At 35.8% G+C, this 13,280-nt stretch overlaps 1 protein-coding gene across 2 annotated transcripts in view; it reads left to right on the top strand.

Moving 5' to 3' along the window:
• DIAPH3 (diaphanous related formin 3) overlaps window positions 1-12,785 on the top strand; it is a 202,414-nt gene extending 189,629 nt beyond the window's left edge. For both annotated transcript variants that reach the window (XM_059839117.1, XM_059839116.1), the window contains one exon: window positions 10,342-12,785. In XM_059839117.1, coding sequence (XP_059695100.1) covers window positions 10,342-10,598 — 257 coding nt within the window. In that variant the 3' untranslated portion in view covers window positions 10,599-12,785. The remainder of the gene's footprint in view (window positions 1-10,341) is intronic.
• The last annotated feature ends 495 nt before the right edge of the window (window positions 12,786-13,280 follow it).

The following is a 13,280-nucleotide window of genomic DNA, read 5'->3' as shown; positions in this document are numbered from 1 at the left end:
GTGATTTAATGTTGGCGTCCTGCAGCTTTGACTTTAATCAGCAGATGCTCTGGCATTACCATAAATGTTTTCTTAACTGTCTCTGTCAAAAAAAAAAAAAAAAAAAAGAGAGAGAGACAATTTTTCCTGTTTGGAGTCTCCTGTTTCTGATTAAATTCGGTTTGGGTTCTTTTGCATAATTAATATACCATGATGATCTCTAACCATTTGTTTTTAATATCACCTTTTGAGCTAAACTCATTTGCAAGACTGCATCATAAGTCAAAACAGACAAAAGAAAAACAAGTCTATGTTTATGTTAAAACTCTGCTTCCATGGCTTGAGAGGTCTTATTGCCTTCTGCCTTGTTTTCTCTGTGAGCATAAAGGCTTCAGTAATTCAATTTTTCATATTCTTTGTAATATTTTAAGTTTCTCCAGGAAAAAGAATATTTTTCTGTACATGGAAAGGTGTGTTGCATTTTGGATTTTTGAAAATTTTAAAAAAACCCTTCTACATGGTAAGATTAACTTTTGTTAGCTGGTGATTACTAAATAGTATTTGAGTGCAGTTGATTAGGAATAGAATGAGGAAGTACTACTGTTATCTTCTGTTGTTTTTAACATACCAAAGTGGCTGCTAAGAGTTTAACTGGTCAAATATAGGGCAGTAAATATGTTCATTGCATAAAAAGTGCATACCATTAGTGACGTTAAACATGGCATTTTGAATTCACAATGTCTGGATTAATTACCCATGATAATGTAGCTTGAATTTGTCATGTGATAATTCAGTGGTATTTGGAGGAGTCAGTAAAAGCCACTTTTAAATAATAATTCCTCTTTCAGAGGCTGTTGAAATCAGTGTCCCTTTTCAGAGCAGTTTGTCACACTTGCAGAGTACAGTTGTTCGTGTCAAATACACATATGGCTGTATCATTGGCAGAGTTGAAACATTTTTTTACGTTCCATCTCTCTCCACACATGAACAAGGCCAAATTAGTCCATCCCAAAGAGAGGGAATAATTAGGTGAAAGCACATAGCATTAATTAAAGCATCATATAAAGAGAGAGAGAAGAATTGTCAAAGGAATATATTTATGCAATCTTGTAGAGTGAGGAAGAGATGAATAACTTTTCCTCTGCCTTTATTTCCCAATATTTACTTTCACACAGGAATCTTCTTGAATATGTACTATTTTCTACTCTGCGGTCTCAGTCTGCTCATTAGCATGCTATCAATTATTTTCTGCAGAGCTTTGTCAGAGGAAAGTAAGGACCATAATAATAATATGAAAGTTACATGAATTAAGATGATTCGGCTTCATTCCATTTCCGTCCAGTGTATTCATGAAGGCAATCTTGGATGTTAGTTTACACAAGTCAAACTTCACAGTCAGGTCTGCTTCTGTTCTCTTAAAAAGCAGCCATGCTATAAAGAAGCACAGATTAGAATTCAGAGTTCTCATAAATACTTGTCCAGGTTAGTAAATCACTACACTCTTCCCTGTCATGGCTTTAACAGCATGTAGTGCTCTCTGTTGCTCTTCTTCCAGGGACTTCTTTTAAAACCGTTTAAAGTTAGAGCAGCCTGAGAGCCATATGCTATTCTTGCAAGCTTTTGAATAATAGTGAATGACAGCCCACTGTGACTGTGACCTGTGTGGGCAAGAGCTACCCCAGGACATTGGTCCTGTGCCTCTTATAGCAATGTGAGGAGACTGTGTTTCTATTCAACTGTTAAAACTAATACCCACCTAATTTACTTTCAGCTCTAGCCTCTCCTCTTTATGCCATTCCCAAAAGTATTTCCAGGACTCTGTAGATCTCCCTTTAGATCAGAAGTAGTTTGATTCCTTAGGAGAAAAGAGCAACCGATGATGAGAGAAAGATGGTTTTTCTCGTTGGTTTGATCTGATATTACAAAACATTTGTATTCAAACTTAAATCAGTTCAATCTACTAGTACTCTCATTGTTGGTATAAACCTGGGAATGGAAGTTTGGGATAAAAAATAAGAAATAAAAATTGTATGGATTTGTAGAAGCAACTGGAATAGCTAGGGAATATCTTGTAAACATTTGATGTCAAGGGTAGTGGATAAGAAATATTAATAGTGTCAAACTTTTTAGGAAATCACTAGAAATAGGTACATGTTTCAGGCAAATTTGGGAGGAAACTTCGAAGGGGTTTCTTTAGAAAGCAAATTCAAGTGACCCTTCCTCCTACCCGTTTTGGAGACATAAATCTCCTTTGAGAAAAGCTGAAAAGGCTGTTTATTTAACAAGTACTCACAAATGTGGAAAAATGAATAATATTAAACAATAAAACCTCTCACTGTTCTGAAGAGATGGCAAATTCAGAAAGTCCTTGTCGTGAGTTGTAGCTTGGCTCACTCGTCTCTTGTCTGTCCCTCCTGTGCTGGAAAATGCCACCTCCTGGGCCTTGGTGGGCCACAGGTGTGAGCTCCTGGTGTTTTCTGGGTTTTCAGTCCAGGTTTGAACGGTTCCAAGAAAAAAAAAAAAACAAAAACACAGTCCAGGGAACTTCTCTGCCTCAGCTAGCTAAAACCTGACTAGGAGCAAAGGAGAGCTCTGTCCCTCTGGCCGTGTTGCAGACAACACAGTCCAGGAGCCGGAATGTGGAGGAGTGAGTGCAGTGTCTGAAAACAAACTGCACGCTTCTTCTCTGCCCCTTTGCTCTTGAACCAGTCTTAAAGGTGCAAAACTTAATATCCACCATAAACAGAACAGACCACTGGGGATACAAGCATCATATAGCCAACCCAAGGCAATATGTAAAATCATAGAGTGGTTTGGGTCAGAATTAGCCTTAAAGGTCATCTAATTCCAAGACCTACACCATGGAGACAGACACCACCCCCTAGATCAGGTTGCTCAGGACCCAATCCGTCTGCCCTTGAACCTCTCCAGGGATGGGGCATGTTTTGGTTTTTTTTGTGGGGTTTTGTGGGTTTTGCTTTTTTTTCCATGTGTATGCTAAATAGTATATACTGAACAGAAGCAACAGCAACATTTAGAACTGCAGTGAGTAGAATCTCATAAATATAAGGTCAGTCTTAAAGAGTTGCTTTGTTGTTTGGATTTGTTGTGGGTTTTATTTTCCAGAGGAAGGAGGCTTCCTACTGTGTTTTTCCTCAACGGTTGGTAAAAGAAGACAAAATTGTGTTTCTTTTCCATTTCAGTGATTTTCATCAGCATGTTGCTTATCATTCCCCATTGCATCTGCTAGTGGCTTTCCTTTGATGACAGCAGTCTTTATGCATATTCCTGAAGTTTTTTTATCAAAGTGCACCTTGAAAGCAGTATTCATCTATAGGGAGCAGGTTTGCAGACAGATTTGGAGACTAAATGTGTCTACTGCTTGAAGGCAGTTTAGTATATGTGATCTACATTAATTATCATCAGCTGAAGAGGGTAGCTTTAGACTATGAACCTCTGTGTATCTTGTCACAGGTCACTAACTTAGACAGTCATTTTTGACTGTTAACTCTAAAGCCAGTTTGGAATGCAAGCTGCAATATAGCTGTGAACAAAATAAAACAAGTAATAAACCACATTCCAGGAATTTAAAACACTCTCAAATATGTTAATTTCAAGTTTTATTGTCATTTCCCTGTTACTTTTTGACTTAAGAAGAAAAGTTGATGTTTGTCCTATTTGTACCTTGAGAGAAATCCTATAAACACCTAGGCTGTGGATTGTTCCTGCTCTCTGGGGCCTGAAGACCCCATGCCTCTGGTATTTATGTCAACCTTTTAACCGCTGTTGTCTGACATAAATAAGAAGATTAATTTATTAGTTATTAATACTGAAGTTATGATTTATCCATTTTGAAATTAAGAGACTTAGAATTTAGTTTTTCTAGAATCTTTCAAACCATGTGCTCTAAAAATCATTAATGACCACAAAGCAGATTTCTGTTTTGAAAATTTCCATTTTGCAGTTTTCCTAGAAACTGCCAAATGTGCCTTCTTATGGGGAAAAATGCATTAAAAGACACAGAAAATCAACTGTAATTCAGGGTGAAATAGAAAGGATAACAAACTCCTAAGTCTGAAACAGTTGTCTTAGAAGACACCTGCAGAGGATTCCTCTCTCACTGACCTTGGGTGATTTCTGTCAGCAGCTTGGTCCACACTCTTGTTCTCTTATCAACTTGACAGGTACTCAAGACTTTTGTTAAAATCCTAGTAAGCGAAAGTTGCATTTCTTGTAAAAAAAAGTCATTGTCTTATCACAGGTGAGAATATATTAGTTTAAACAGAGAAATTGGTTCAAACTCATTGCAATTGCAAAATCTCTTCAGAAAAGATAGGTAAAACTTTGAACGGAGTGATCAGCAGGAACTTAAAGTAGTCTTTGAGAAGATATAGGAAGGAAAGGGATTCAAAGAATTTTTAAAGGCTTTACTTTGGGGCCAAGTTAAAGGGAGCTGGTCCAGCTTAGTTCCTCCTGTCAAAAATTTCTTTGCTCACAGTTTGTAATTGACTGTCTTTGAAATTTGGTTTCTATAAATTCTCTGTATTAGTCACACTGTGTGTTGATATACTCATTTCTTGCCTTTGAAATGCACATAAGCCCCCTATATTCACTATTTCTGAAAACTGTCTCATCTAAATTGAGCTTACTGATAGTGTTTCTTCCTTGTGTTTCACACTTTTTAATGCAACACTTAAGAACAGCAGCAAATAATAAATGATATGTGCACAGTTTAAAAAAGAAATGTTCCAAATATCAGTAACACTTTTTCATGTCTCATGAGTTATTGCCTACTTAAGATCAGTAGAGTTGTGAGCATTTAGTACGAAATACAAAGGTGTAAGCAATTGCTTATCAAGCAAAGGTCTTTTGAGTACAGCTCACACTCCTTTATGGATTAGGGTTGAAGCTGCAGGTTCAAACTGAAATAAGTTGTAACAACAAACAGTGCTCCTTTTACCAGGGACATTCTTCAAGCCTACCCTTGTCAGTCAGAGATATTGTTGCAAAAATATGAATTCAATAAAAAGTATTTAAAATATTTTCCAGTAAACCATCCAGAAAGAATCTATCCCATTTTTTCATGAATGATCTTATGTAATAAGGATGGACCTTCTAGCTGTAGCAGTCTTTCATATTATGTCTAAATTCTGGTTCTGAGGGAAAAGACAAGCTTTGAGAAGGATCTTTTCCCCTGTTGTTTTGCTGGGAAAATACATGAGCACAGCATCAGCATGGCGTGGCTTTTTGAGAATTTCAGTTCCATGCATCGGGGATGAGGAACCAAAGACCAGCTATGGCACCAAACTGGGGAGCCAGTGGTAACAGTGGGCTTTACCTTTTCCAAGCTAAAGCCCTTTGGTATGGAGACACTTAGAGTATTGTCTAGGACATGACTTAAATGACAAGTCATGACTTATAATGTAAAAATAATTTGCATTGCTAATAATGTCAGTATGGGTAGGCTTTAGAAAATGTTGGCATAGACATAGCTTCAGGAATATGATGTAGCATGTGGAGCACAAGTCAGTGAGATCAGAAATATTCCACTGGGTTTTTGAGCATTTTTCCCTGTTAACTTGTAAGAGATGTAATGAGGTTGTAACTGCAATTGTTCTTTTTATGTTACAGTTTTGTCATGCCCTACATTTAGATGTATGACTGTAATACAAGCATATAATGCCACGCAGTGCGGTTCTCTTTATTGTATTTGCAACTTTATTTTTCAATCAGTCTACAGGTATTTACATAAAACCAAAATATGTCCTTAGTATCAAGATTTTTACTGAGCAACTGTGATGAAATAAGGCTTTTCAACATCCTTTTTAATATTAAATATTTATTAGTTGTTTTAAAAAAATCTATCTCGACTTTAGTGAGTCTCTTGCAATCATTTTTGTTCTCTATTAAAGGTAATATATAACACTATTGTGTAGGATTTTAAAATCTCCAACTGATCATATTTTTTTTCCCCAAGTTCACAGCAGGCAAGTTTTATACTACTGATTTTTTTTTGTTGTTCAGATACTAGGGCACAATTTCCTTTTTCTGAATATGCTGTATCCTAGGTTATAAGCATACCGTTATAAGTTGTGCTGTGTTAGGACATAATTTCAACTGTGGACAGCTATTTTAAGCACAATTTTCTGTCATCTGAATTTCCTGAGCATTGATGTTAAAAGTCTTGTATCTAGATGATAGTTACTCTTTGGCTCTAGGATTTGTGAATATGGCTTGGGAATGTTTTTGACTAACAGCAATGTTTGAACAATTAATACCTGCAGAAACTGCATTTGAATAGGTCTACAAAAGGGCGGACCTACAAAAGGTCAATATTGAACAATGAAAGAAAAGATTTAAATATCATGGAATCTGGACCCTGAGACTTTTGTAGTAGACAATATGATCTCTGCCTTACCCATGTCTGGGAGCATTCACTGCAGTAAAGTCAAAATGATTATAGGTTATCACCTGAGCATTTAGAAAACTTAATAATGAATTCAAAATTATTGATTTTTTTTAAACTGCATAGTGATTGTTATGATACAGGTGAATGACAAATTTCGATTGTTGAAAGTGACCAAACAGTAGAAACTTGTCTCAACTACTTCCAATATATACAGGAAATTAATAAGTTCTGTCTTTATCCAGTGATTTTTAATGTCTGATTTCTTTTTGTCTTGCTACTGCCGGAAGGTGCGCCTTGCTACAGTAGGTGGACAAATAGTGCATCTCCAGAAATGTAAGCTTTCTTCTTAACAAGAATTCATGCAGAAGTGCCTTTCCATAAGTAGTTTTTGCTTAACCTTCTGTGTGTTTAATTATGTTCAGTTATTTAGAAGTGTATTTGAACCAATACATGTGAGTAAATATATAATTTGTTTCAAATATAGTTTATTGTCGAAAGCAGAAAACAAATTTATGTATTTTTATGATGTAATGGTTCAAAACATTTTAGGAAAGTCTGTTAAGACTGGTTTGTGGATTTTCTGTGTGTTCCCTTTTTCTGGAAACGTAGGTGGCCATTGTCACTGAGCGAAGTCCTGGCTGTTTGGGCAGCCATATCGACTACTGTCTTCAGAAACAGATCAAATTCATGCTTATGTCTGGTTATGGCTTCCTGCTTTCACATGTAAATATGTGAATTCCATTACTTCATTATGTGAATTCCAGAACTTCATTACTCTGGTGGTTCAAGGTTTTAATGTCTAATAGCAGTAAATTAATGGCTGTTTATTCTTGTACTTTGTCAGTTAATCTTGACTTCTGGCTATTCTTGCAAGTAAATAACTATATGCTTTATAGCATTTATCATACGGAACTAAGGAAATGTGGTTTTTCAGAAGTCAAAGCTGCATGCTAACCTGCAGCAGTTTGCAGCCATGTAGTTCTGAATTCACACGCAAGATGCACTGTTTTTTTTAAACCATTCACCTCAACACTGAGAGGTTGAAAATTAACTTTTTTGGTTTCACCACTATAGCAGAGGATTTGAGGGAGGTGAGGTTACAATCCCAAGTCAAGGCAGTGGATGTGGTACCAAAACACCAATGCATGCGGGTTTTGAATCAGTGTGTGAAGCAGTATAGAGGGCTTAAGAGTTTGGATTTTACATAAATTAATTTCTGTTGTATTAAAATAAAAAAACTGAGGAATTAGTGAGACTTTTTACCTTGATAGTGCCTAAGTAATTTTACACTTTGTTTTAAAGAGAGGTCATCTTTCACTCTGGTAAGAATGCCACAAGCAGCACATGTACCTCAAGTAATACAGCGGTTAATTCTTTGTGTGCACACTAACTGAAGTGAAATCTAGGGCTGTAGGTAAATGTGTATGCTTTCTGAGCCAGGGCTAGCAAAGTTCAGAATTTCTGAATGAAATTCACTAAGCAGGGCACTATCTACCTCCACATCTGCTAATACTGGACTTGCACTTAGGCATAGCAATGCTCTGTGGAGAAGTTCCTTCTTGACTGAAGAACATAAGCAGTAAAGATGCCACCTGATTTAAAAAGCAGTTGAAATAACAACTTCAAGATTATAATACTGGATTTAGATAAAATATGTGTCCAAGTAGTATTCTTTTTAATTTACTCTAGCTGCTCGATATTATTTGTAAGGTGTCTGAGACCAAAGTGTTCTCATTATTAAGGAATGCTGCTAATCACTGGCATGACTGTGATTTTTCTAGTGGATCTTGACATCATCAAGGAAATGAAACAAAAACTACTTACATAAAACACTGTTTAAGGCACTTTCATAATTTCATTTTTCATTTTTGCAGGACCCTTCAGAGTGAAGGGAAAGCCAGTCATTCAAGTTTAGTGTTGCACTTATTGGTCGGTGCCTAGAAATTCACAACTGCTGTTCTTTTAAGAGGAAAAAAAGGCACAGCTGTCTTCAGCTTTACTCTGTCCTATCCCTACACAACAATTCCAGATTGTATACAGCAGTTTGTGGGACAAGCTGAAGTGAAAGCCTCAATTACTTACTGAATTTCAAACTGGTAAAAGAGTTTAGATAGATCCCATGAGCTACTACTTATTAACAGCTAGCTTGCAGCAGTTCCCTGCTTAGGCTGCAGTTGTGAGTCTCACTCTAAGGCACCTCTACTCTGCCCTGTGTACACTATGAGAAACTGGGGGATTTTACTGCTGGATTTTACTTTGAGGCCTCAGTTAATAAGAGTTCTCCATGTCTGTTATACAGTCTAATTCACCACACCTAATTTATCCTCACATATTGGGGTGAAGACTGCTGAAGTGCAAAAGTTAAAATTTGGTTGGTGGTACATTTGAGAAGCTTACTTTCAGTGCCTAATTTCTTTTAGACTTTTTAAAAATCCAACAGCTATGCTTCATCTCTGATGATGGTATGCCAATGAGTTTTCTTATACTTAAAAGTGTTGATTTTTAAACACCAACTACTTTTCCTGCTGCTTCTAGATTGAATGTAAACAGGAAGGTCTGTGGTGCAGCTGGTAGTTTGTATATTGACACCGGTAGCACGCTTTTATCTGCTTGCAAATATGTGTTCAGAATCAATAAGCATAAACATTTAAGTAGAATGGGACATTTAAGAGTCCACATACAGGGGATATTTTAATTATATATGACGGGTTTATTACATGTAATTATAAAGATATGTTCATAACCAGTCATTGGCCTCCTGTGATTCAGGAACACTGTGCTGCTGCATATTCAAGGTCAAATTATTTTCCATAGTGAGAAAAAAAAAGTTACATTTTTCAACTAAGTGTCAAATTTGTCTTAAGAAATTTTAATTAAGAATTGCTTATCTGATTTAGAAGATGATGGAAAGGAGATATTTATTTTCTTCCCACCTCCCAAAAGGTGCTCGTACTTACAAAATTCGCTGAGATTGTCCAAGAAAGTGTGTAAAATCCTCATCCATCACCAAGAGCCCCTGGTCAGGGAATGACAGTGCAGTAAATATCTTCAGCAGCTGCCTTTTAATGTACAAGCTGTTTTCGGTAGGAATTTTCAGCACTCACATAAAACACACTGTCATGAGTGACTGCCTGTGCTCCAAAGTCATTACTATTGGGATGATGGAACATCTTTCAGCGAATAACCAAAAAACTTTAAATGTCATGTCAAGTGTGTTGAAGGCATTTTCAAGCCTTGCTCAAGGTTACATGAATATTGAGTAGGCCTGTTTTTAAAAAGTTTGAGATCTATGAGAGAAACCACTCATACGCTGGTTTGGAAAATAGTCACTTGATCTGGAAGGGGGATGGGGAGTGACAGAAAAAGAAATCTGTCTATTAATACATGCCAAACCTGCAAAACTCCTGCCTGGATATTAACTGAGTGCAACTTTGTGTGACAGGCAATGCCAGTGATGTTTAGCAAAAAACAGTGAATTATGCAATTTCTTGAAATTGTTTAGCTGCCTAAAAGTTCCCTAAGGAAAGAAAAGGTATAACAATGGATAATTAAATTAAAATAGATTTTAAAATACATTTTAAAATTTGAAGAATTAAAAATTATGTAGGAAATGTAATTAACAAGGTAAAACCTTGAAAGACACTGAGGGGTGCTAGGTACGTCTTTGACTCCAGTAAGAAAGGAGGATCCTGTCATGCTACAGCCGTGATTGTGTAAGAAATATGGATGTTAATTTAATGAAGACATGTAAAGTCTGTGTCACTTCCAAGGGACCCAGTCCACTGCTTTTGAAGTGATAATATATTTTGTCTTGCCTCCTTGGCATTCATTACTCCTTGTAGTTCATCATCTGCACGTAAAATTTTCCTGATCAAGAGATCTTCTTATATTATGGAATATTGAAACTGAGTATTTTAATAGTGAAACAAGGTCTGCTTGATTTGTCTCTGCAGAGAACCAGAAAGGACAGCCGGAGAAGCCGTGTTCACACCACAGTATCACTTCAAACTCGACAAGAAGCCCAGTCACCAAAGAAGTTATATATGATGTGGAAACAAGTTCTAAGGTGTTGAACAGGGCTGTTGGGAGAAAGGAAGCCTGTCATGGAGAAGGTGGCAAAGAAAAGAAAATGGATCGTATCGGGTCCCCCCCTAAGGGAGAAGCCATTCCAGAAGTAGAAGCTCTCTTGGCAAGACTGCGAGCACTATAGACTAATCATATAACAGATTAAATAAAAGTTAAAAACAGTAGCCTACACTACATCTTTAAAGAAAAAATAATTTTCTATTTTTGACACTACATATTTCTGACTTCCTAACTTCTCTGTGGATGAAGGATCTGCTTCTAAACTTTGTTTGCAAGACTATACAAAACAATACTATAGTTTTGGATAACTGCAAGATTATTTTTTATTGTATGTTTTTACTTAATAAGCATATGAAAAGTATCAGAAGATAAATACTAAATTGTTCCAAAGCACAATCCTTTCACTGGACAGGCTGCTAACCGTCTGGTTTGAGTGCTTCTGAAAACAGCAACATCTTTTAAGTATTGTTAAATCATCATGCCTGAGAATAGGGTCAATAAGTAACAAAAAAGGTATTCTTATATTTTTTATTGTAATTTTTATATTTAGGAGGCTAAAGCACCAAAAATGTATCATTATAGTGTCCTTTACAATTACAGTAATATACAGTAACAGCCATTTTCCAGTTTGAGCTCATCAAAGAGCACCAAAGCTTGATGAATTATAGATGTATTTACCAAATGGTAATCCATGGGCAGTAAACAAAAAATCTATGCAAATAATATACTTTATGTGTAATTAATATATCGCTGCTTTTAAGGTTATTATGTTTATTATATCAAAATAATATATACAATTGCTTTGATTGCAAGGTTTTGCAATTGTGTCCTTAGTGGGGGAAAATGTCTTCAGTTATTTACCAATGTAATATTTTATCTTTTCACACACAAATTAATATGTTTCTATAAAAGGAACATGTAATGGAGAAGATTTTTTCAATTGGTTTTTCACAAACTCATTTTCCAGTAGCCCATAAAGTCTTACTTGCTGGCATAACAGGAGTCTTGCAAGTCACTGCATCTCTTTTATCCCACTGTCACTGTGCAGGGTTGCGTGTTCACTATCATATTTATTAATTGCACATCAGAAAGAGTTGCTACCAATGTTACCGAGTAGGGAGCTATTGTTAGTCTCTTTGCTCTGTTATTTAAAGCTTCCTTAATATAAGAGTGTATTAAGAACCTAATATCTTTCTTCTAAATTACTTTATTTTTCTTTACAAAATGCTGAAAAATATGTCTTTCAATAAGAGTCAGTTACATGAAACTCGTGTTTCAATGCTCCAGTGCTTTTTATATCCTTGTTAAAGTTGCCTTTGTACTTCCTGCACTAAACATTAATAAAGTTAATTAGAACTCAAAAACCGGGCCTGGTTACACACATGGCATAGGGGGGTTTTCAGCCGTGGTGGGAATCAATCTCCTGTTTCTGGGACTGTTGTAGCTGTCATTACACACTAATTACATTTCCCGCCTTTGCTGAAAAAAGAGAGGTATAAACACAAATCAGGGAAGGATTCAGAGCAGGCCTGCCAGACAGACATTTCTTCAGCTCCCCTTGCAAACAAAGGGCACAGCTGTCATACAAAAGACACCTTTAGTAACTTGAAATATGTCTTGAATGTATAACTGAAAATACAGCAACTGATAGTTGTTCCTCTAAGGTCTTCTGCGCCCCAGTATTAACACTTACTACCCCTATTTACAGGGTGCAGTAAAAATTACTATCTAAAAAGTCCAGTATGATTGACTACATAAAATGACATTTCAAACACATAGAAAATGCCTGTTCAAAGGGAATAAAAGTTAGCAGTACACTGGATCTCTTCAATTTCTGGGGATGTGCTAAGATAAAAGGGCTAAAAGTAGAGAGCCGTATCTTAAATATTAGGATGTTCCTCCTACACTTGGAGAATGGTAGTGTAGGTGTTGTGTAGATGGAAGTAAAGATTATTTCCATGAACTCTGTAAACTTGTTCATTTGAATTAATGGGTGAAACTCAGGATACCTACTGCGTAGCTGATCAAGCAAAGAAAAGTTACAAAAGTATCTATTGAATTTTCCAATGAACAAAATACTGCTAGAAGCCTAGCATCTCCTGATTTTAAAATAAATACTTATCTTTAAATTACAGAATTTGAGCTACTTTTTTTTTTACAGTTTGGGAAATTTTTAGAAATGTATTCCAGGCCTTTATTCCTTCTAAGGCATTGTGTTTCTGAATTAATCCTTTCAAGTAGCCATCAAGTTAATTTGCAGAGGTTTTGTTTCTGTAACAAGGCAAATAAAAAGCTGTGCAACTTCTTAGAATATGTGTAAATACGGTATCCGTTTTTTTTTCCCTCCTTCTGTGCTTTTTTGTACCATCATAGCTTAATCTACTCAAAGTACATGGTCCAGTTGAAGTACACAGTAGGTTTTCTTTCTACATTTTATCTTTCTTTAATTTCCATTAGACACAAACTCATACACAGAATGTTTTTGATATGAAAAATGCTAGTATTGTCTAATGAGTTCAGAGAGAAAAAAAAAATTTGAAACTATTACAGCTGCATTGATTTCTATTATTTTATGTTTTAATAACGTATAAAACTCAGTTTGTAAATTATATAGATTAAATTGCTTTAATTAAATTTAAAAATTAATTCATTTATTCTGTTTAAAATTTAAAGTTAATTCAATCTCAGAACACTTAGGGTTGACCTTTATTGGTATGTGCTAGTCATTTTTAGTAGGTATCAAGTCTACTCCTACAGCTGAGGGATTGAGTCATGAACCACTTCTGTTAGAAATGGACAAAGGTTT

Source organism: Haemorhous mexicanus, chromosome 2 (assembly GCF_027477595.1).
Source record: "Haemorhous mexicanus isolate bHaeMex1 chromosome 2, bHaeMex1.pri, whole genome shotgun sequence".
NCBI classification, from domain to species: Eukaryota; Metazoa; Chordata; class Aves; order Passeriformes; family Fringillidae; genus Haemorhous; species Haemorhous mexicanus.
Note: the sequence above shows the minus strand (reverse complement) of the source record. Positions and strands in the feature narration are given on the sequence as shown.